The sequence below is a fragment of the Oncorhynchus keta genome, chromosome 15, assembly GCF_023373465.1.
Source record: "Oncorhynchus keta strain PuntledgeMale-10-30-2019 chromosome 15, Oket_V2, whole genome shotgun sequence".
Classification (NCBI taxonomy): domain Eukaryota; kingdom Metazoa; phylum Chordata; class Actinopteri; order Salmoniformes; family Salmonidae; genus Oncorhynchus; species Oncorhynchus keta.
Genome location: NC_068435.1, coordinates 44770547 through 44795633, shown reverse-complemented (window position 1 = coordinate 44795633; position 25087 = coordinate 44770547). Strand labels below are relative to the sequence as shown.

Sequence of the window (25087 nt, the reverse complement as noted above, 5' to 3'; positions counted from 1 at the left end):
TCAAACCACCCAGTTTATAAATCTAAATAATGTGGATTTTTCGTTCAGCATAATCAAGGTGTAGATTACATATCACTTTCCAGTGTTTGAATTTGTAAACACGGCTGCTTGGGATATCTCCGAAATGGGACTCGGTGCAGTCAAGGGCAATGTCCGCTTTAGGTAGGCTATAAGCTACTACAGGCCACTACAGTTCCACCTCTGGCACTGTCAAAACAACTGCTGTGCTGGTGTCGGCTGGCGCAGATCTGACTCTAACCCAAGAAGGCAATGTTCCTGCGTTAGTGGAGACTAGATTCATGGTAAACACTGAATATGTCAGCTCAATTGGACAATTGGACTTGAGGTGTTTTGATATGGACTGTAATGAAATGCATGAACAATCCCTTTACCCAGTGCTTGACTTGGGCAGGAGCTCAGTTGAGTACCAACACCTCAAATGTTCTACTGCTTGAGCTCATGTTCCTCTTATTGAATATTAGCGCAAAAGTATTTAGCCTCTGCACCTAAATATAAACAATAAGTACTGGCACCCAAAATTAATACCTGAACCTATTTCACTCCAACTCAAGGACTGCCTTTACCCCAAGGTACATAAGGACTCTATTTAATATGTACTGTATCATTGAAGCGTTACGGAGACCTACTAGGTGCCTTGGGGTGAAGGGATTGTTAAATGCATTTCATACAGTCCATATCAAAACAACCCTGTGTTAGCCAGGCTGATGAATAAGCTACAGCATGAGATATTCATACATTTATAAGCTTGTAATGAACATATAGTCGATACCTCTCCATTCTGTATCAGCAAGGAATTCAACCACCCTCTGACAAACCAACCCGATACTACTACAGACATTAGGTCAACCTGAGAGCATCCCCTACTAACAGGGACAGACAGATTGGGTAGCTGTATACGTTTATATGGCCAAGTGTACTATCGCTGTGGCTGTATTCTTTTGGCGTCAGAGCGCCGAGGTGTAGTGTTACGCCCTCCCTCAGCGTTGTGAGATATTGTGTTGGGACAGGGGGTTAGGGTTACTGGGCCGGTCACGGCAAGAGATCTCCACAAGGAAATGTGACACCGCTGAATGATAGAGTTACATCCAATAGAACATTAGTTTCATGACAACGTGCTTCACTGTAAATGCTTGGCCCCAATTGGTTTGCACCATGGAAGCAATTTCGCTCGCATTTCACTCACATTTAAACAGATCTTCGACTGTATATAATGACATGCAAGTTTGAGGGGAAAGATAGTCAAGCTGGAGGTATAAGGCGTACATTCGGAGCTGAGCAAAAAGTGCCATAGACTGTATCATCTAGGTGCATCAGAATGAGAGGTGATAGGATCTGCAGCACCTCACTTTGTGTGTGTGTGTGTGTGTGTGTGCGCCCTGGTATTATGTAAGTTTCCTGTAACTCACACCCAACCATGCTCAGGGCACACCATTCTTTGTGTACTATCACTGTATCACACTACACAATAGGTGAGAAGCTTGTGACAATCTCTGTAGTGCATAAGGGTATTGCAACTGCGTTTTAGAATTTAGACGACACATAGACATTTTTCATCCATTACAACATTCTAAAGAAAACCATTTGGCTGAGATCCAAATACAAAATACAAGGAAATGTTTCACAACCTGAATGTTGAGGGATCGCAGGTAGGAACACTTTCAGGTATACTGATAGATTAGAGTTGGCGCGGCATGTAGTCTACATGTTGGGGCTCACCTTTACCAGTTGGGGCGGCATGTAGTCTACATGTTGGGGCTCACCTTTACCAGTTGGCGCGGCATGTAGCCTACATGTTGGGGCTCACCTTTACCAGTTGGGGCGGCATGTAGCCTACATGTTGGGGCTCACCTTTACCAGTTGGGGCGGCATGTAGCCTACATGTTGGGGCTCACCTTTACCAGTTGGGGCGGCATGTAGCCTACATGTTGGGGCTCACCTTTACCAGTTGGGGCGGCATGTAGCCTACATGTTGGGGCTCACCTTTACCAGTTGGGGCGGCATGTAGCCTACATGTTGGGGCTCACCTTTACCAGTTGGGGCGGCATGTAGCCTACATGTTGGGGCTCACCTTTACCAGTTGGCGCGGCATGTAGCCTACATGTTGGGGCTCACCTTTACCAGTTGGGGCGGCATGTAGCCATGTTAGCCTTACCAGTTGGGGCGGCATGTAGCCTACATGTTGGGGCTCACCTTTACCAGTTGGGGCGGCATGTAGCCTACATGTTGGGGCTCACCTTTACCAGTTGGGGCGGCATGTAGCCTACATGTTGGGGCTCACCTTTACCAGTTGGGGCGGCATGTAGCCTACATGTTGGGGGCTCACCATGTTGGGGCTTACCAGTTGGGGCGGCATGTAGCCTACATGTTGGGGCTCACCTTTACCAGTTGGGGCATGTAGCCTACATGTTGGGGCTCACCTTTACCAGTTAGCGGCATGTAGCCTACATGTTGGGGCTCACCTTTACCAGTTGGGGCGGCAGCCTACATGTTGGGGCTCACCTTTACCAGTTGGCATGTAGCATGTTGGGGCCTTTACCAGTTGGGGCGGCATGTAGCCTACATGTTGGGGCTCACCTTTACCAGTTGGGGCGGCATGTAGCCTACATGTTGGGGCTCACCTTTACCAGTTGGGGCGGCATGTAGCCTACATGTTGGGGCTCACCTTTACCAGTTGGGGCGGCATGTTGGGGCTCACCTTTAGCCTACATGTTGGGGCTCACCTTTACCAGTTGGGGCGGCATGTAGCCTACATGTTGGGGCTCACCTTTACCAGTTGGGGCGGCATGTAGGCATGTTGGGGCTCACCTTTACCAGTTGGGGCGGCATGTAGCCTACATGTTGGGGCTCACCTTTACCAGTTGGGGCGGCATGTAGCCTACATGTTGGGGCTCACCTTTACCAGTTGGGGCGGCATGTAGCCTACATGTTGGGGCATGTAGCCTACATGTTGGGGCTCAGCCCATGTTTACCAGTACCAGGGGCGGCATGTAGCCTACATGTTGGGGCTCACCTTTACCAGTTGGGGGGGCATGTAGCCACATGTTGGGGCTCACCTTTACCAGTTGGGGCGGCATGTAGCCTACATGTTGGGGCTCACCTTTACCAGTTGGGGCCAGTACATGTTGGGGCTCACCTTTACCAGGCATGTAGCCTACATGTTGGGGCTCACCTTTACCAGTTGGGGCTCACCTTTACCAGGGGCGGCATGTAGCCTACATGTTGGGGCTCACCTTTACCAGTTGGGGCGGCATGTAGCCTACATGTTGGGGCTCACCACCAGTTGGGGGGCTAGCCACATGTTGGGGCTCACCTTTACCAGTTGGGGCGGCATGTAGCCTACATGGGGTAGCCATGTACATGTTGGGGCTCACCTTTACCAGTTGGGGCGGCATAGCCTACATGTTGGGGCTCAGCGGCATGTAGCCTACATGTTGGGGCTACATGTACATGGGGCTCACCTTTACCAGTTGGGGCGGCATGTAGCCTACATGTTGGGGCTCACCTTTACCAGTTGGGGCGGCATGTAGCATGTTGGGGTAGTCTACATGTTGGGGCTCAGCCTACATGTTTTACCAGTTGGGGCGGCATGTAGTCTACATGTTGGGGCTCACCTTTACCAGTTGGGGCGGCATGTAGCCTACATGTTGGGGCTCACCTTTACCAGTTGGGGCGGCATGTAGCCTACATGTTGGGGCTCACCTTTACCAGTTGGGGCGGCATGTAGCCTACATGTTGGGGCTCACCTTTACCAGTTGGGGGGCATGCATGTTGGGGCTCATACCAGTAGCATGTAGCCTACATGTTGGGGCTCACCAGTTGGGGCGGCATGTAGCCTACATGTTGGGGCTCACCTTTACCAGTTGGGGCGGCATGTAGCCTACATGTTGGGGCTCACCTTTACCAGTTGGGGCGGCATGTAGCCTACATGTTGGGGCTCACTTTACCAGTTGGGGCGGCATGTAGCCCATGTTGGGGCTCACCTTTACCAGTTGGGGCGGCATGTAGCCTACATGTTGGGGCTCATGTTGGGGCTCACCTTTACCAGTTGGGGCGGCATGTAGCCTACATGTTGGGGCTCACCTTTACCAGTTGGGGCGGCATGTAGCCTACATGTTGGGGCTCACCTTTACCAGTTGGGGCGGCATGTAGCCTACATGTTGGGGCTCATGTTGGGGGGCTCACATGTTGGGGCTCACCTTTACCAGTTGGGGCGGCATGTAGCATGTTGGGGCACCAGTTGGGGCGGCATGTAGCCTACATGTTGGGGCTCATACCAGTTGGGGCTCATGTTGGGGCTCACCTTTACCAGTTGGGGCGGCATGTAGCCTACATGTTGGGGCTCACCTTTACCAGTTGGGGGCGGCATGTAGCCTACATGTTAGCTCACCTACATGTTGGGCCTACATGTTGGGGCTCACCTTTACCAGTTGGGGCGGCATGTAGTCTACATGTTGGGGCTCACCAGTTGGGGCGGCATGTAGCCTACAGTTGGGGCTCACCTTTACCAGTTGGGGGGCGGCATGTAGCCTACATGTTGGGGCTCACCTTTACCAGTTGGGGCGGCATGTACCAGTTACCAGTTGGGGGCATGTAGCATGGGGTACCAGTTGGGGCGGCTAGCCATGTTGGGGCTCACCTTTACCAGTTGGGGCGGCATGTAGCCTACATGTTGGGGCTCACCTTTACCAGTTGGGGCGGCATGTAGCCTACATGTTGGGGCTCACCTTTACCAGTTGGGGCGGCATGTAGCCTACATGTTGGGGCTCACCTGGGGCGGCATTACCAGTTGGGGCGCGGCATGTAGCTCACCTTTACCTACATGTTGGGGCTCACCAGTTGGGGCGGCATTAGCCTACAGTTGGGGCTCACCTTTACCGGCATGTTGGGGCTCACCTACATGTTAGCCTACATGTTGGGGCTCACCTGGGGCGGCATTACCAGTTACCAGGGGCGGCATGTAGCCTACATGTTGGGGCTCACCTTTACCAGTTGGGGCGGCATGTAGCCTACATGTTGGGGCTCACCTTTACCAGTTGGGGCGGCATGTAGCCTACAGCACCTACATGTTGCCTACATGGGCTCACCTTTACCAGTTGGCGCGGCATGTAGTCTACATGTTGGGGCTCACCTTTACCAGTTGGCGCGGCATGTAGTCTACATGTTGGGGCTCACCTTTACCAGTTGGGGCGGCATGTAGCCTACATGTTGGGGCGGCAGGTAGCCTAGTGGTTAGAGTGTTGGGCCAGTAACCGAAAGGTTGCTGGATTAAATCCCCGAGGTGACAAGGTAAAAATCTGTCGTTCTGCCCCTGAACAAGGCAGTTAACCCACTGTTCCCCGGTAGGCCGTCATTGTAAATAAGGATTTGTTCTTAACTGACTTGCCAAGTAAAATAAATTGAAATGTTCTTTCTAGATAGGTGGTTGGACACCACCTAGTGGAGAAAGATACACTTCACACCTTTCTTCTTGAAATGTATCTCATCACAAAGGCTTCCTCCCTTGCTTCTGCTGTGTTATATTCCTATACTTTTACATTGTATAATTTGCAGCCAGTTGTCAGACAATCACAAACAATGACAGAGGAACCAAATGACTCATTATGCAAGTATCTCCAATCATCCTGCTTTTAATACAAAGTCAACATACAATACTATCTACAACCAGGGTTTAAAGAAAATAACAGTTACTAGGTAACAGGATATATGTGATGCCATAGAAACTGGCCCTAACTTAATGTCACATGTTTAGTCTGTGGGTCTTTCATTTCAGGTATATTTATATTTTAATCATTAAAATGTTAAGTCACACCAGATAAACGTTTGGACCAAACTTAAATTTCATATTCGGATAACTTAATTGTTAAATACTTTCCCCACAATTTGTTCCAAAATGCTATCATATACTCCTTCGATCTATAGTAGCACACTATAATTGAACAGTGTAACATAGACTTTCAACAACTACTGTACTTTCCTCGACCGTTTAAACTCTCTATCTATGCCGCCGTATTGGCGATCGGATCGTACCACTTTAGCTATGATAATGGGGGCGGGGGGAGTCACTGAACTGAAACTAGGTCTGGCTCTAAGTATCTATCTATGAGGACATCAGTATCAAATAGCACTCCACACAGAGTGCTGTACACATTGTACTAAAGCAAATAAAAAAGACAATTAAAAAAACATTGACGATATCATACAGTAAAATTGGCTTGCCAAGTAAACAACATCTCATTGGTTATATTCGGTTATTTTCCCAAATAAAACAATGAATAAACAAATCAACCAATAGTAAAAAATCAAGTCTTAATAACAGTAACAAAATAGAATGATAATAAATATTTTAAAAATCATATCAAATAAATATTTGACAAAGTCAACAATAACAATAAGGCTCTTTTTTTAAATAATTAATAATTATGCGTGTTGTACTGTATGTACGCCTTATGCTCAGGCCTATGTACTGGACTATAAAGAACTCTATACGTCAGACGGTATGTACAGTTCAAGTTCATGTACGATAAACCATACTGTGCTCTACAATCACGACGTATCTGGGGAAGCAGATTATAGTACATCAAATCAATAAGAGAAGAGGACAACATCTCAAGGGATGGTGGGGAATGTCGGAGTGGATTTGAGGTGAAAGCATCGGGTTGTGTCGTTCGTTTTTTTTTTTTGTCTACACAGTAAGACTACGAGCAGAGAGAAACCGGAGCCAAGATGTAAAGAGCCACTGTGAGCCGAGGGAGGGACTGAGAGGAAGAGAGTGGGTTGAGTTTGAGTTCAAACCTCTTTCTTCTCCTCTCAACCCGTTGGGATTTACATTGTTTAACAAGCAAAACTAATTCCATCCAAAGCAACTCGCGGTTAACACACATATTCAGTACCATATACATAGCCCCAAGCAGGAATTGAACCAACAACCTTAACGCTGCCATAACCCAGCTCCAACCCACTGAGCCATCTGGACCATTCCAATATATAGTGACAATTCAAATAGGTGTTCAGATAGGTTCAATAGGTGTAAGCTTCAAATAGGTGTAAGCTACATCATGACACTCAACGCTTAGCTCAGGTACATGGGATACAGCCTAAACTGCAGAGAACCAACCAGGTGAAAGATAAGGCAAAGACACTGAACCACAATGAATAGGATCCTTACAATGGTTTCTGCAGAAGCTGGAAATTGACCCCCCCAAAAAAAGACCATTATTTGAAATTCTGTTCATTCATCAAAATGGCCCTCCAAGAAAAATATAGACAACATTCAATTCATACATGGAACCTCCTGAAATGACTGGCTGGGATTGACATGGAATTGCCTAATCTGTGTTTAACCTTTACTGTCATTAGGTTATGAAATATGATGTCAGCAATAGCAAGTAAGCATGGATGACTAAACATTGACTTGTAATAATATTGATCCCCACTTGGAATAGGGTGAAGTTGCCCCCAGACACTGATCAAGGTCAATTTAGCTTTTTCAACCAAATGGTTTAGGTTACAATTTAAGGATGGTAAACTGATTCTAGATCTGTGAGTTTACTGCTCATGCATTGTAAGCTGGATGTACAGATAGTAGGGCACCAATCCTCATCATCCGAGGTCAAAGTACATTTTCCATCTGCCAAGGAACAGCGTGGTTTCTCTTGGCACTGTGGGTAGGAGAGTCTGGCGTCCAATCACGGACATGCAGCTCAAACCGTCCCTCAAGTCCTACTTTGATGTCTAGGACTAGGTTTAGTCCTCTGTCTAAAACTGTGCTCAGGTTAAGCCAGGACTAGCTCTGGCAGCAACAGACACCAGAATGCAGAACGACAGACACATGAAAACGTTCACCTTTGCACTTTCACACCTCACACACTTAACCCATAGATAGAAAGATAATAACACAAAAACCCATTTAGGGTGCAGCAAATATCCAGGCTTTTTGTGTCCTTGTATTTTTTACACACACATATCACAACTCCTGTTTCTGAAGCAGTTTTTGTTTTTCACTGGTTTCATTTTTGAAATAGCCGACCACAACACACACAGGTATTATAAGTCCTCCACATTTTGAACACTGAGGTAAGAAGAATAAGCAGGATTACACATGTAGTAGTCTGTCTCCGACTCCCAACACACCCTTTCCAGGTCTTTCCTGAGAGCGCAGGTCTTCTTTGACATTCATCTAGTTGTTGTTGTTGTCGTTTTGTTTGTTGCTGATGTTCTCGTAATAATTACTCCTTGTTAGTAGTGTCGTCCCTCAGGTGGGATTTAAGGTTCATTGTTTTGTCGTTTTCCAGCCTGCTTCTCTCGTTGGTTGTTCCTTGTTTCTCTGTGGACCTCTATCTGAGCAGAAGGAAGGAGGGATGACAGTTCCTCTCCTCTCTTAGGTTGCATAGTGGTCAAAACTCCCCAGGTACTCCAGGGCAGCCTGGTAGGAGAACTGGTACTCATCCTGAACAAAAAGAAAGAATAGACAGATTTCTGTCTAGTGCAGTATATTGATGGCATGGACATGTAGCTAGTGTAGCTAGTGTAGCTTGTGTAGCTAGTGAGGTGGTCTGCTATCTGTATGAATGAATGGAAAAAAACATCTAGCAATATCTGTCCATTTCTCAACAAACCATTTTATAATTTATAATTGAAGAGGTCATCGGTGTGTCTGGGAAGTCTACCTCCGTCTGCACAGTGGCAGGGCGTTGTGTCTGTGAAACCTACCTCTGTCTGCACCATGGCAGGGTGTTGTGACTGTGAAGCCTACCTCTGTCTGCACCACGGCAGGGCGTTGTGTCTGTGAAACCTACATCCTTCTGCACCATGGCAGGGCGTTGTCTGTGAAGCCTACCTCCGTCTGCACCATGGCAGGGCGTTGTGTCTGTGAAGCCCTCCTCCGTCTGCCCCATGGCAGGGCGTTGTGTCTGTGAAGCCTACCTCCGTCTGCACCATAGCAGGGCGTTGTATCTTTGAAGCCTACCTCCGTCTGCCCCATAGCAGGGCGTTGTATCTTTGAAGCCTACCTCCGTCTGCCCCATAGCAGGGCGTTGTATCTTTGAAGCCTACCTCCGTCTGCCCCATAGCAGGGCGTTGTATCTTTGAAGCCTACCTCCGTCTGCACCATAGCAGGGCGTTGTGTCCTCAGCATCTTCACTGTCTGGAAGATGTCCACAGCTCCCTCGTAACGCATCCTCTCCAGAACAATGCTCAGAGTGATGAAGACTCCAGTTCGCCCTACACCCGCACTGCACGCACGCACGCACACACACGCACACGCACACACACACACACACACACACACACACACACACACACACACACACACACACACACACACACACACACACACACACACACACACACACACACACACACACACACACCCACACCTTTATTTAACCAGGTAGGCCAGTTGAGAACAAGTTCTCATTTACAACTGCGACCTGGCCAAGATAAAGCAAAAGCAGTGCGACAAAAACAACAATACAGAGTTACACACAAACAAACATACAGTCAATAACACAATAGAAAAAGCTATGTACAGTGTGTGCAAATGTAGAAGATTAGGGAGGTAAGGCAATAAATAGGCCATAGACAAAACGGATGGCTCTGTGACAGACTACATCCAGTTTGCTGAGTAGGGTGTTGGAGGCTATTTTGTAAATGACATCACCGAAGTCAAGGTTCGATAGGATAGTCAGTTCTACGAGGGTATGTTTGGCAGCATGAGTGAAGGATGCTTTGTTGCGAAATAGGAAGCCGATTCTAGATACAATTTTGGATTGGAGATGCTTCATGTGAGTCTGGAAGGAGAGTTCACAGTCAAACCAGACACCTAGGTATTTGTAGTTGCCCACATATTCTCAGTCAGAGCCGTCCAGAGTAGTGATGCTAGTCGGGTGTGCAGGTGCAGGCAGCAATCAGTTGAAGAGCATGCATTTAGTTTTACTAGTATTTAAAAGCAGTTGGAGGCCACGGAAGGAGTGTTGTATGGTATTGATGTTCGTTTGGAGGCTTGTTAACACAGTGTCCAAAGAAGGACCAGATGTATGCAGAATGGTGTCGTCTGCGGAGAGGTGGATCAGAGAATCACAAGCAGCAAGAGCGACATCATTGATATATACAGAGAAAAGAGTCGGCCTGAGAATTGAACCCTGTGGCACCCCCATAGAGAATGTCAGAGGTCCGGACAACAGAGCCTCCGATTTGACACACTGAACTCTATCTGACAAGTAGTTTGTGAACCAGGTGAGGCAGTCATTTGAGAAACCAAGGCTATTGAGTCTGCCGATAAGAATGTGGTGATTGATAGAGTCTAAAAAGTTGGCCAGGTCGATGAAGACGGCTGCACAGTACTGTTTTTTATCGATGGCAGTTATGATATCGTTTAGGACCTTGAGCGTGGATGAGGTGCACCCATGACCAGCTCGGAAACCAGATTGCATAGTGGAGAAGGTTCGGTGTGATTCGAAATGGTCTGTGATCTGTTTGTTAACTTGGCTTTCAAAGATTTTAGAATGGCAGGGCAGGATGGATATACAGTTGAAGTCGGAAGTTTACACACACTTAGGTTGTAGTCATTCAAACTTGTTTTTCAACCACTTCACAAATGTCTTGTTAACAAACTATAGTTTAGGCAAGTCGGTTAGGACATGTACTTTGTGAATGACACAAATCACAAGTATAATTCACTGTATCACAATTCCGGTGAATTAGAAGTTTACATACACTGAGTTGACTGTGCCTTTAAACAGCTTGGAAAATTCCAGAAAATTATGTCATGGCTTTAGAAGCTTCTGTTAGGATAATTTACATAATTTGAGTCAATTGGAGGTGTACCTGTGGATGCATTTCAAGGCCTACCTTCAAACTCTGTGCCTCTCTTCTTGACATCATGGGAAAATCAAGAGAAGTCAGCCAAGACCTCATAAAAACAATTGTAGACCTCCACAAGTCTGGTTCATCCTTGGGAGCAATTTCCAAACGCCTGAAGGTACCACCTTCATCTGTACAAACAATGGTACGCAAGTGTAAACACCATGGGATCAACTCAGGAAGGAGACACGTTCTGTCTCCCAGAGATGAACGTACTTTGGTGCGAAAAGGGCAAATCAATCCCAGAACAACAGTAAAGAACCTTGTGAAGATGCTGGAGGAAACAGGTACAAAAGTATCTATATCCACAGTAAAACGAGTCCTATATCGACATAACCTGAAAGGCCGCCCAGCAAGGAAGAAGCTACTGCTCCAAAACCGCCATAAAAAAAGCCAGACTACGGATTGCAACTGGACATGGGGACAAAGATCATACTTTCTGGAGTTATGTCCTCTGGTCTGATGAAACAAAAATATAACTGTTAACCATAATGACCATCGTTATGGTTGAATTGAAGTTCAAGCTTGGTTGCAAATGGGTGTTCCAAATGGACAATGACCCCAAGCATACTTCCAAAGTTGTGGTAAAATGGCTTAAGGACAACAAAGTCAAGGAATTGGAGTGGCCATCACAAAGCCCTGACCTCAATCCTCTAGAAAACGCCTGGCTACCCCTAGGCGTGTTAAGCATATCCCAGTTTAGGTCACCTAACAGTACAAACTCTGAAGATAGATGGGGGGCGATTAATTCAAATATGGTGTCCAGGGCACAGCTGGGGGCTGGGTGTGGTCTATAACAAGCGGTAACGGTACGAGACTTGTTTCTGGAAAGGTGGATTTTTAAAAGTAGAAGCTGAAATTGATTGGGCACAGACCTGGATAGTATGACAGAGCTCTGCAGGCTATCTCTGCAGTAGATTGCAACTCCGCCGCCTTCGGCAGTTCCATCTTGTCGGAAAATGTAGTTGGGGATGGAAATTTCTGAATTTTTGGTGGCCTTCCTAAGCCAGGATTCAGACACGGCAAGGACATCAGGGTTGGCGGAGTGTGCTAAAGCAGTGAATAAAACAAACTTGGGGAGGAGGCTTCTGAACATGCATGAAACCAAGGCTTTTACGGTTACAGAAGTCAACAAATGAGAGCACCTGGGGAATAGGAGTGGTGCTGGGGGCTGCAGAGCCTGGGTTAACCTCTCCATCACCAGAAGAACAGAGGAGGAGTAGGATAAGGGTACGGCTAAAGGCTATAAGAACTGGTCGTCTAGTGCGTTCGGAACAGAGAGTAAAAGGAGCAGATTTTTGAGCGTGGTAGAATAGATTCAAGGAATAATGTACAGACAAGAGTATGGTATGATGTGAGTACAGTGGAGTTAAACCTAGGCATTGAGTGACGATGAGAGGTTTTGTCTCTACCGGCACCAGTTAAGCCAGGTGTGGTCACCGCATGTGTCGGGGGTGGGACAAAAGGGCTATCTAAGGCATGTTGGGCAGGAATGGGGGCTCAACAGTGAAATAAGACAATAATAACTAACTAAAACAGCAGAAGACAAGGCATATTGACATTAGAGAGAGGCATGTGTAGCCGGGTGATCATAGGGTCCAATGAGCAGCAACAGGTGCATCAGGGAGCGGTTCAGTAGTCACTACTACGCTAGGCGAGCTGGAGAAACGGCAATTCAGACAGCTAGTGGGCCAGAGATAGCAGATGGTCCTTCGGCGATGTTGCAATGGAAGAGCCTGTTGAAACCACCTCGGACGATTACGTCGGCAGACCAGTCGTGATGGATCGGCAGTGCTATGTGTCGGCAATAAAGGGCCCTGTCCAATTGGCAAAAGAGGTATTGTAGCCAAATTAGCTGGTAGACCTCTTCGGTTAGCTGGAAGATGGGCCGAGCTCAAGGCTAGCTCAAGACTAACTGGTGCTTGCTTTGTGGGACAGAGGCGTTAGCCAGCAGTAGCCACTCAAATGCAGCTAGCTAGCTGCGATGATCCGGTGTAATGGATCAGGGCTTGTGGCAGGAATCTGGTGATGAGGTAGAGAAAAAGTTGTCCGATATGCTCTGGGTTGATATCGCGCTGGGCAGACTGGCAGGTATTGACCGAGCTGAAGCTGGCTGGTTTCCAAGTTAACGGTGAAGACCGCTAGCAGTGGCTAACTGACTACTAGCTACTAGCTATTTAGTTGGCTAACTTCTGATGGGGGTTCCGATTCTAAAGTCTAAAAATAGCAGATCCATACAACATTGGGTGAGGCGGGTTGCAGGATAGTATATTCAGTTCGTAGATGGAAAGTGAGATTAAAATAAATACAAAATATACGACGAGGAAAATGACTATGTACAAGACGGGACAAGAGAAATACACGTCCGACTGCTACGCCATCTTGGAAAATCTTTATACAGCAGTAATGGGGAATAACAGATGTGTGAAGTCTATAAGGGCAATGCATTGTTAATCAAAACCTATAGCTATTACCTGCAGTGGACACTGATTGGGCCGTCCTGACCAAACTGCTCCTTGGTTTTGTGCACCTGGCCAATGAAGTCGATGAAGCCCTCTCCAGATTTCGGAACTCCCTGCTCTGGCCAATCAGTGAACTGAAACTGACGAACTGTCCGCGATTGGCCATCCTGATGGGAGAGTGGAAGGAAGAAGAAGTGACATACACCCTTCCTTCCTCCTTATTGTTACCAGTAAACACTGCTCTCTGTACGTGAATGGAAAAGTGAATGCAAGATTTCCCTCCTACTGCTTTTACCAATCAAACTATTCTACTATCTATTCAGACAGAGTTTTCTAGTAAGGTTGCAGGTCTGGTTATGGTTTTTGACCACCTACCCTCCTCATTTTCTCTCTGTCTGATCTATGTGTGTATAAATCCTGTCTGCCTGGCTCTGGAGCCTGTCTGTCTGCAGCCAATTACATATTTCCTCTGCTCAGACAACCTGACTCCACAAAGATCAATACAACATCTGTTAATGGGCCGTCAGGACAGGCTTATCAACACACACACACACACACACACACACACACACACACACACACACACACACACACACACACACACACACACACACACACACACACACACACACACACACACACACACACACACACACACACACACACACACACACACACACACACACACACACACACACGTCCAGGGCGTTAGGAGAGGACAGGGTTGACTAGAGTAATCTACGGTGGGTCGATTGAACATGCTAGGTGCCAGGGCCCTCACAAACTCCCCTGATAGATGGACAATAAGGGGGAGAGGTGACTGATTACAATATAAAATACCCTACAAAAGGGAGAAGTAATTCGCAGTTACATTTACAACACACACACAAGCATAAATAGTCACGCGTCATTGCCCTTGACTTGTCTGAGGAGGATGGAGATTATTGTGGAAATGTTGCACACACAAAACCACTCTCACACACTCAGACTCACACACACACTCACCCTTGCGTCAGTAACTTTGAACTCTCGGAGGATGTACTGGGGCATGTTGTATTCAGCCATGGGATCCACTACAAAGTACTGATACCTGGCTGAACGCTCCGCAGGCCAGTACTGATGGCACTTCTCCTGTATAGACACATTAAGGAACAGAGATGGCACGTGTGTGCGTGTATGTGTGAGAGTAGGTGGGTGCTTGCGCGCATGTGTGTGCGTAACCTTACCCGTCCCATCTCTCTCAGTTTAGTGAGCATGACAACGATGGTAGAGTTGTGTTCCCACAGCATTCTCCAGAAGTCTTCTGTGGTCTCAGCCAGTGGACCCTGGGTGGCGATGTAACCTCTCTGCTGCCTGTAACCACATGGACACAATCCTTAATTAATAGACCATAAAGATAAAACTAGCAAGTTTAACATAGCTTATCAGACCTGGGCCAAGTCAAGATGGTGGACAGTTTGAGGCACAGATTCAATCTTCCTAGGGTTTTATATCTATGCAAAATCAATTTAGTAATGGAACAGTGTCTTGAATTGGGATGTCTATTCTACTATTTCTATTTCTATGGTTGAGACGTACCTGTATCCATCGATGTAGCTGGCGTTGATATAGTCTGAGCCCTCCAGGCCTCTGATTGGCTGCAGACAGACACGGGTGGTCTCGTAGGGCATGATGTTGACCAGGCGGTTCTTGAACTTGTTACACGGCAGGTTGGCACTGACAAACCGAGACGTGTGGGCTTTTGTGTTGGCCAGACGCTGAAGGAGAGAGAGGAAAGTAGAGAGGGAGAGATACAGAGAGGATTGATTTTAAAGCATTGTACTACACCAAAACCAATTTTAATTCCACATTACCAAGTATTTCTGATTGTGAACCTATTTCTGACTGGCATATCTCTGTATTTTAACTATATTTCTACATGTCTCTATTCTATCCACTATATTTCTATGCTACAGTATCCACTGTGTTGATATGTTCACCTTGAACTCCAGCTCCATGCCGGTGACGTGCTCTCCATTCTCCACCTGGCCCAGCTTCTGCATGTAGGAGAACAGGCTCCTGGCCGCCACCTCCGTGTTCCCACAAGCCACTGCTTCCAGCAGCGCCTCGTGGATGAAGCCGTACTGGTCCTCCGTCTGCACCATGTAGTTCCGCTGGGACCTCATCAGGGTCACATGACCGTAGACGTCAGCCGTGCGCTCGTGTCTGATTCTCTCCAGCATGGCGTCGATCACGATGAAGCAGCCGGTGCGGCCCACCCCAGCACTGAGAGAGAGAAACAGGGGGGGGGGGTCTGAGCTATCAGTGGTCATTCGTCAGGACAGCCTGTCATATATGGCTGACTGGATCCAGGGTGTGTGTGTGTGTGTGTGTGTGTGTGTGTGTGTGTGTGTGTGTGTGTGTGTGTGTGTGTGTGTGTGTGTGTGTGTGTGTGTGTGTGTGTCGCAGGTGTGTGGTATATGTGTGTGTGGGTATATGTGTGCTTGTGTGTCCTCTTACCTGCAGTGTGCGATGACAGGACCTGCGTCAGGGGGGTTGCAGGCTTTAACCCTGCGTAGGAAGGCAAGGAACGGGGTGGGGTACTCTGGTACTCCGTGGTCCGGCCAGGCAGTGAACTGGAACTGACGCACCTCCCTCCGTTCACTACTACCACTCTGAGAGAAGGGAGAGGAGAGCATTATTAGTGCCATCACCATTACTACTGTATGAGACATAGCAGAATGGAGGGAGGGGTACTTTCAGAAACCAAACAAAAGAATCTGTGTTCTCCCCATGTACTTGATAATTATTATGCTTCCAAACATTACATAATATATGAATTGACATACAGTGTATTTGGAAAGTATTCTGACTCCTTCCCCTTTTCTACATTTTGTGACGTTACAGCCTTACTCTAAATGGATTAAATACATGTTTTCACTCATCAATCTACATACAATACCCCATAATGACAAAGAGAAAACACGTTTTTAGATTTTTTGGCACATTAATTACAAATAAAAAACAAAAATACCTTGTTTACATACAGTTGAAGTTGGAAGATTACATACACCTCAGCCTAATACATTTCCTGATATTTAATCCAAGTAAAAATTCCCTGTTTTAGGTCAGTTAGGATCATCACTTTATTTTAAGAATGTGAAATGTCAGAATAATAGTAGAGAGAATTATTTATTTCAGCTTTTATATCTTTCATCACATTCCCAATGGGTCAGAAGTTTACATACACTCAATTAGTATTTGGTAGCATTGCCTTTGAATTGTTTAACTTGGGTCAAATGTTTTGGGTAGCCTTCCACAAGTGAGTCAGGTTTGTAGGCCTCCTTGCTCGCACACAATTTTTCAGTGCTGTCCTACATATGTTCTATAGGATTGAGGTCAGGGCTGTGTGATGGCCACTCCAATACCTTAACTTTGTTTTCCTTAAGCCATTTTGCTACAACTTTGGAAGTATGCTTGCGGTCATTGTCCATTTGGAAGACCAATTTGCAACCAAGCTTTAACTTGCTGACTGATGTCTTGAGATGTTGCTTCAATATATCCACATAATTTTCCTTTCCTCATGATGCCATCTATTTTGTGAAGTGCACCAGTGCAGCAAAGCACCACCACAACATGATGTTGCTACCTCTGTGCTTCACGGTTGGGATGGTGTTCTTCGGCTTGCAAGCCTCCCCCTTTTTCCTCCAAGCATAATGACTGTAAGTCGCTTTGGATAAAAGCGTCTGCTAAATGGCATATATTATTATTATTATTATGGTCATTATGGCTAAAAAGTTCCATTTTTGTTTCATCAGACCAGAGGACATTACTCCAAAAAGTACGATCTTTGTCCCCATGTGCAGTTGCAAACTGTAGTCTGCTTTTTTATGGCGGTTTTGGAGCAGTGGCTTCTTCCTTACTGAGCGGCCATTCAGGTTATGTTGATATAGGACTCATTTTACTTTGGATATAGATACTTTTGTACCTGTTTCCTCCAGCATCTTCACAAGCTCATTTGCTGTTGTTCTGGGATTGATTTGCACTTTCCGCACCAAAGTACGTTCATCTCTAGGAGACAGAACTGAGCGGTATGATGGCTGCGTGGTCCCATGGTGTTTATACTTGCGTACTATTGTTTGTACAGATGAACGTGGTACCTTCAGGAGTTTTGGGATGAAACAGACTTGTGGGGGTCTACAATTTTTGTTCTGAGGTCTTGTCTGATTTCTTTTGATTTTCCCATGATGTCAAGCAAAGAGGCACTGAGTTTGAAGGTAGGCCTTGAAATACATCCACAGGTACACCTTCAATTGACTCAAATTATGTAAATTAGCCTATCAGAAGCTTCTAAAGCCATGACATCGTTTTCTAGAATTTTCCAAGCTGTTTAAAGGCACAGTCAACTCAGTGTATGTAAACTTCTGACCCCCTGGAATTGTGATACTGTCAATTATAAGTGAAACAATCTGTATGTAAACCATTTTTGGAAAAATTACTTGTATCATGCGCAAAGTAGATGTCCTAACCGACTTGCCAAAACTATAGTTTGTTAACAAGAAATTTGTGGAGTGGTTGAAAAACGAGTTTTAATGACTACAACCTAAATGTATCTAAACTTCCGACTTCAACTGTAAGTATTCAGACTCTGCTATGAGACTCGAAATTGAGCTCAAGTGCATCCTGTTTCCATTGATCATCCTTGAGATGTTTCTACAACTTGATTGGAGTCCACCTGTGGTAAATTCAATTGATTGGACATGGTTTTGAAAGGCACGCACCTGTCTATATAAGGTCCCATCGTTGAAGGAGCCTGAAGAACAGAGTGGCCTCCACATTATTCTTAAATGGAAGAAGTTTGGAACCACCAAGACTCTTCCTATAGCTGGCCGCCCAGCCAAACTGAGCAATCGGGGGAGAAGGGCCTTGGACAGGGAAGTGACCAAGAACCAGAGTTCCTCTGTGGAGATAGGAGAACCTTCCAGAAGGACAACCATCTCTGCAGCACTTCACCAATCAGGCCTTTAATGTAGAGTGGCCAGACGGATACCACTCCCCAGTAAAAAGCACATGACAGCCTGCTTGGAGTTTGCCAAAAGGCACCTAAAGGACTCTTAGACCACGAGGAACAAGATTGTCTGGTCTGATGAAACCAAGATTAAACTCTTTGGACTGAATGCCAAGTATCACATCTGGAAGAAACCTGGCATCATGCCTACAGTGAAGCATGGTGGTGGCAGCATCATGCTGTGGGGATGTTTTTCAGGGGCAGGAACTGGGAGACTAGTCAGGATAGAGGGAAAGATAAATGGAGCAAAGTACAGAGAAATCCTTGATGAAAATCTGCTCCAGAGCACTTCAAGACCTCAGACTGGGGCGAAGGTTCAACTTCCAACAGGACAATGACCCTAAGCACACAGTCAAGACAACACAGGAGTGGCTTTGAGACAAGTCTCTGAATGTCCTTGAGTGGCCCAGCCAGAGCCTGGACTTGAACCCAATCAAACATCTCTGGACAGACCTGGAAATATCTGTGCAGCGCCGCTTCCCATCCAACCTGATAGATTTTGAGAGGATCTGCAGAGAAAAATGGCGGAAACTCCCCAAATACAGGTGTGCCAAGCTTGTAGCGTCATACCCAAAAAAACTTGTGGCTGTAATCGCTGCCAGATGCTTCAACAAATTACCGAGTAAAGGGTCTGAATACTTATGTAATGTGATATATCAGTTTTTAGCTTTGTCATTATGGGGTATTTTGAGTAGATTGATGAGGGATTTTTTTTTAAATTAATTTTAGAATAAGACACTAACATAAAAAAAATGTAAAAAGTCAAGGGGTCTGAATACTTTCCCAAATGCACTGTATGTACTCTATATTCATGACTGATATATTAATAATGTACCTCAAAGCACTTAAAAGTCAGCTGGCCTAGTTTATGTGTGTTTTGAGACACTGCTTGGTAGGGCTCTAGTTCCTAGATAAATACAATATTCAGGAAGTAGTGTGATTCTAACAGTGATAATCTCTCTGTAACAGTGCATCATGACAGGTTCAGGCTGAAATGCTGACTGGATAGAACCAATGCTCCATTAACTACAGTGTAATCACCTTCCCCTTTGCTCCCTGCTGTTTTCTCACAATGTGACAGTCGAGATTTGAATTCAAATCCCTTCAAATTGTTTCTGGTTCATTAGCTGGCTGAGAGTGTAGAAGTGTCATGGGGCATGACAGTAAATTAATCAAGAGCAAATGGCGATGGATTTACCAAGATGAACAGAAGAATAGAAAGGGGGAGTGGGAGAAGATAAACGAGAACAGGGGAGGTGAGGTGGAATTTGTGTGTGTGTGTGTGTGTGTGTGTGTTACCCATACACCCATGAGGACAAAGGCTATGTTAAGTTTAGGGGTTAGTTTTAAGGTTAGGGTTACAATTAGGGTTACAATTAGGGTTAGGGGTATGGTAAGGGTTCGTGTTATGTTTAGGATTATGGGTTAGGTTTGAGTTAAGGTTAGGGACATGGTAAGGGTTAGTGTTAGGTTTAGGGGTTAGGAAAAATTGGATTTGAATATAAATACATTGTAGGTCCCATGAAGATAGAAGAACACAACGTGTGTGTGTGTGTGTCCGTGCATGAGTGCCTGTGCGCGTACGTGCATGCATGTGTGTATGTACTGACCTTGTGCAGGGAGAAGGTGCGCACGCAGAAGGTGGCCAGTTCCATAGTGTCCAGTAGGGTGACCTGGGTCATCCCATAGGTCTCTGAACCACGGGTCGGCCAGTACTGGTCACACTTTACCTACAGAAGGAAAAAAAAAACTTTTCATCAGCATCATTGTTATCAAAATCATCCTTGTCAGTAAATCTCATCATCAGCAGCAGAAGCTCATCTTCATCATCGTCTTCAATGTCGACGTTATCATCATCGTCATTGCCATTTTCATAGAAAAACATCTTCTGATAATCAAAAGAGACTAATCCATTAGCCTAATTGTCTTGACCTACTTAGATATCTAAATATGGCTCTGATGCTAAAATGACTGTCAGTTTCTTTCAATGGATGGCAGCAGATTACAGCTGATGACAGTACCCTATCATCCTCAGCGGATGACTCATGACTGTGAGCTAAAAAGTGCCCTATAGTGGATGATAGCTTTCCAGTAATCTTCAGTGACTTACAGTATTGGATGATACTGAGTAGATGACAGTGGACGACAGAGCCCTTCTGACCTACAGCAATGAATGACAGCACCCTTCAATAGTGGATCACACGAGTGGATGACTGCACATTACAATGCATGACAGAGCCCTAGTCCCATTCAAAGGGGCGGAGTGTTGCCCTACAGTACACTCTTTGAAAAGAAGGTGCTACCTGGTACCAAAAAGAGTTCTGCTGTGGGGACAAACAAAGAACCCTTATTCTCTAAGCGATTGGATGAGTGTTGCCCTACAGTAGATAATAACGATGAGTGGATGAGTGTTGCCCTGTCCCTCCCCCTCTCACCCGTGACTTCTCTTCCAGGCGAGTCATCATGACCACGGAGGCTGCTCTCTGTTCCCACACCATCCTCCAGAAGTCCCCGAACGTCTCCGCCAGCGGGCCCTGTGTGGCAATGTAGGCATTCTGCTTCCTGTAGCCGTCAATGTAGTTAGCATTGATGTAGTCACTACCCAGGATACCTGAATATGGAGAGGGAGAATGAGGGAGAGAGGAGAGTTGTTGAGATTTCTATTCACTTCAATTTCTATTCCTTTTAGTCAAGGACTATGCTTTTTCTGGGTCTGTCCATGTATCTGGGTCTGTTCGTATCTGGGAACAGACAATATCAGACATGTTATTCATAATTTACAATGATTTCATGTCTTACGAGTGAGGCCATCATCTCTAAAGCTGTACACTGTACCCAGAGGCGTCATGCCCATAAGGGGCACAGGGGCACGTGCCCCCTCAGATGAGTCCTGTATTATTTTTTTGAAATATTTTTTTTTAAAATAATTGTATAATTTTGGGGTTACCTTTTTTGTCTCTGTTTCTCTATAATACTACTATCCACCTAGCAAATTTATGAAGTTGGCTTTAGCCCAGATAGGTTCCCAATCATCTAAGCTCATAAGTAGAGTAGCTAGCTTATCTAAATATCTTGCTGGCATGCCTGCTGGCAAGGTTGGCAGAATTTAGAAAAGCAAAATGTACCAAATAAGACATTCCTTTCAATCCATTCCTTTCAATCCTTTACCCAGATTTGAGCAAAGATCCAGAGAAGCACATTTAGTTTAAAAAAACAACCACCAGTTTGGAGTATACAGACAGCTCAAGAGTATGCCCCCAGCTATCCTCACATACTTTGTGCCCACTCAGATTTTTCGGGTGCATGACACTCTGACTGTACCTGGACTTGAACCCTCCATTGGAGCGAGGACAACGCGAGTGTGATCGTAGGCGATGACGTTAGCATAGCGGTTCTTGGGCTTGTTCACCTCCAGGTTGGAGTGCTCCCAGGTAAACTGCTGACCAGGGTCAATGGACTGGAGAGACCAGGAAACAGAGATGAAGAGTTACAGGATTTCCACATCGGTTGCATTTTTTTCTCCTAATTTATAGTTGATGGCACCTCAAATCTAATTGAGAGCACCCATTAAGTAGAATTTATGAAAATGCTATGATGAAGATCAAGGAGTATAGGATAGGATACCATCTTAGTTTGCAAGAGGCAATTGGTACACTTTGAGGAAGAACCCTATCCCTAGGTACTGTATAGTATTGTATGTAAGAGTGATGTTCATCCATTCCTCCATGCTGCATCTCTCACCTCGTACTCCTGAGACAGACGCAGGTTGTCGTTGGCCTTGAGCAGCTCTGTGTGTTCAGCCAGCTCTGTGATGGGGATGGGAGGGTGGCTCATCATACCTACAGGACAGAGACAAGGGTTAAATGTAGGAGGTCAGATGTCAAGGGCCATTATGAGGGCTCTCTGTGTGACTTAGCGGGTTTCGAACCGAGTTTGTCAGTGTGACTCAAGACTGAGTTAAGCTCAATCCTGCATAGGCATTAGCCTTGGAAGCTTACACAAGACTCAGGGGCAGACTCAGTGATTTGGAGGCCCCAAGCAGAGGCCAGTCTAAAGCCCCCACCCCCCTTTTATAGTAAATACAGTGGGGAGAACAAGTATTTGATACACTGCCGATTTTGCAGGTTTTCCTACCTACAATGCATGTAGAGGTCTGTAATTTTTATCATAGGTACACTTCAACTGTGAGATACGGAATCTAAAAAAACATCCATAAAATCACATTGTATGATTTTTAAGTAATTAATTAGCATTTTATTGCATGACATAAGTATTTGATCACCCACCAACCAGTAAGAATTCCGTCTCTCACAGACCTGTTAGTTGTTCTTTAAGAAACCCTCCTGTTCTCCATTCATTACCTGTATTAACTGCACCTGTTTGAACTCGTTACCTGTATAAAAGACACCTGTCCACACACTCAATCAAACAGACTCCAACTTCTCCACAATGGCCAAGACCAGAGAGCTGTGTAAGGACAACAGGGTTACATTTTAGACCTGCACAAGGCTGGGATGGGCTACAGGACAATAGGCAAGCAGCTTGGTGAGAAGGCAACAACTGTTGGTGAAATTATTAGAAAATGGAAGAAGTTCAAGATGACTGTCAATCACCCTCGGTCTGGGGCTCCACGCAAGATCTCACCTTGTGGGGCATCAATGATCATGAGGAAGGTGAGGGATCAGCCCAGAACTACACGACAGGACCTGGTCAATGACCTGAAGAGAGCTGGGACCACAGTCTCAAAGAAAACCATTAGTAACACACTACGCCGTCATGGATTAAAATCCTGCAGCGCACGCAAGGTCCCCCTGCTCAAGCCAGCGCATGTCCAGGCCCTTCTGAAGTTTGCCAATGACCATCTGGATGATCCAGAGGAGGAATGGGAGAAGGTCATGTGGTCTGGTGAGACAAAAATAGAGCTTTTTGGTCTAAACTCCACTCGCCATGTTTGAAGGAAGAAGAAGGATGAGTACAACCCCAAGAACACCATCCCAACCGTGAAGCATGGAGGTGGAAACATCATTCTTTGGGGATGCTTTTCTGCAAAGGAGACAGGACGACTGCACCGTATTGAGGGGAGGATGGATGGGGCCATGTATCGTGAGATCTTGGCCAACAACCTCCTTCCCTGAGTAAGAGCATTGAAGATGGGTCGTGGCTGGGTCTTCCAGCATGACAATGACCCGAAACACACAGCCAGGGCAACTAAGGAGTGGCTCCGTAAGACGCATCTCAAGGTCCTGGAGTGGCCTAGCCATTCTCCAGACCTGAACCCAATAGAAAATCTTTGGAGAGAGCTGAAAGTCTGTATTGCCCAGGGACAGCCCCGAAACCTGAAGGATCTGGAGAAGGTCTGTATGGAGGAGTGGGCAAAAATCCCTGCTGCTGTGTGTGCAAACCTGGTGAAGAACTACAGGAAACGTATGATCTCTGTAATTGCAAACAAAGGTTTCCGTACCAAATATTAAGTAATGCAATAAAATGCAAATGAATTACTTAAAAATCATACAATGTGATTTTCTGGATTTTTGTTTTAGATTCCGTCTCTCACAGTTGAAGTGTACCTATGATAAAAATGACAGACCTCTACATGCTTTGTAACCAGGAAAACCTACAAAATCAGCAGTGTATCAAATACTTGTTCTCAAAAAGTAGGTTACCTTCGCACATTCATCCAAACAGTGCTCTGTGCACCCGCCAACTACCTTGAATTAGCAAGTGGCTGAACCTCTCTCACCAGAGAAAGGCATCCGAGCTAGCGAAACAGCACCACTCTGTCTTACCATATGGAGCACATTTATCTGATGCTGTCTGGCCAAAAAGAGCATGACATGCCATAATACATGGCAGTATTTTCACCAGCAGCAGCACCTGTCTTTTTACTAAAGAAATGCTATTGCATCTCGCTAGATGTATGTAGAAAGTATGTTTCTGTCCTATATCTGAGAGATACAAAAGCAAAAAACAACAACAAAACACAAATACCCACAAATATACCTTTTTACGTGGAAATGCCCTATTCACTTCACATAAATGTTTTGGCCCAGTACCATGTTACCTTCAGATGACGGTTGTAGAGCAAAACCAAGAACACCATCGTGTTCGCGAGAGTCTCATCTTTCCCATAGAAGGTTCATATGAGTGTGTAGCCCAAACCGTACAGATTTGTCTGTGAGAAGATCGATTTCCCGGGATGTCTCCTGGTCTGACAAACACCGTTAAAATCTGGGCCACCTTCCACCGCAGACGTTGATATCTCTATCTTAAACAGAACGCTTTAGATGGGGGATGTTTGAATGTCTTATTATGATGCCTCTTTGGTTATGTGAGGCCTGAGGCAGTTGCCTCTTCTGCATAATGGTACGTCTACCAGTGACAAGACTGCATAGAGTACACCTACACACACCACTCTTGTCATTGCACAAGATGAATTTTACGGGTTCTTTGTTAGATGGCAAAATACAATTACACGAATAGCACAATGGAGAATCAATATTAATCCACTTAAAAGATACAAAGTCTGCGATTCGGTTGGTTTGGAAATGTTTCCCTTTGATATGGAAATTACTTTTCTGAGCGTTTAGGAGCGCAAGCGATGATTCGGAGAAAAAAAAAAACTAAAAAAGACAGAGTGTTAATTAGGCCGAACGGCACCCTGAGCATCTCCACACACACAGTGGGTGGTAATGGTGTG

General features: G+C 45.7%; 1 protein-coding gene across 3 annotated transcripts in view; it reads right to left on the bottom strand.

The window, feature by feature from the left end:
• Nucleotides 1–5632: 5632 nt before the first annotated feature.
• Nucleotides 5633–25087, bottom strand: part of LOC118395073 (receptor-type tyrosine-protein phosphatase S-like) — a 76250-nt gene continuing 56795 nt past the window's right edge. For all 3 annotated transcript variants that reach the window (XM_052464235.1, XM_052464237.1, XM_052464236.1), the window contains 12 exons: nucleotides 22132–22229; nucleotides 21712–21847; nucleotides 20826–21001; nucleotides 20001–20120; nucleotides 15843–15997; nucleotides 15323–15608; nucleotides 14922–15100; nucleotides 14570–14696; nucleotides 14349–14474; nucleotides 13356–13510; nucleotides 9116–9251; nucleotides 5633–8467 (listed from right to left, as the gene is read on the bottom strand). In XM_052464235.1, coding sequence (XP_052320195.1) covers nucleotides 8399–8467; nucleotides 9116–9251; nucleotides 13356–13510; nucleotides 14349–14474; nucleotides 14570–14696; nucleotides 14922–15100; nucleotides 15323–15608; nucleotides 15843–15997; nucleotides 20001–20120; nucleotides 20826–21001; nucleotides 21712–21847; nucleotides 22132–22229 — 1763 coding nt within the window. In that variant the 3' untranslated portion in view covers nucleotides 5633–8398. The remainder of the gene's footprint in view (nucleotides 8468–9115; nucleotides 9252–13355; nucleotides 13511–14348; nucleotides 14475–14569; nucleotides 14697–14921; nucleotides 15101–15322; nucleotides 15609–15842; nucleotides 15998–20000; nucleotides 20121–20825; nucleotides 21002–21711; nucleotides 21848–22131; nucleotides 22230–25087) is intronic.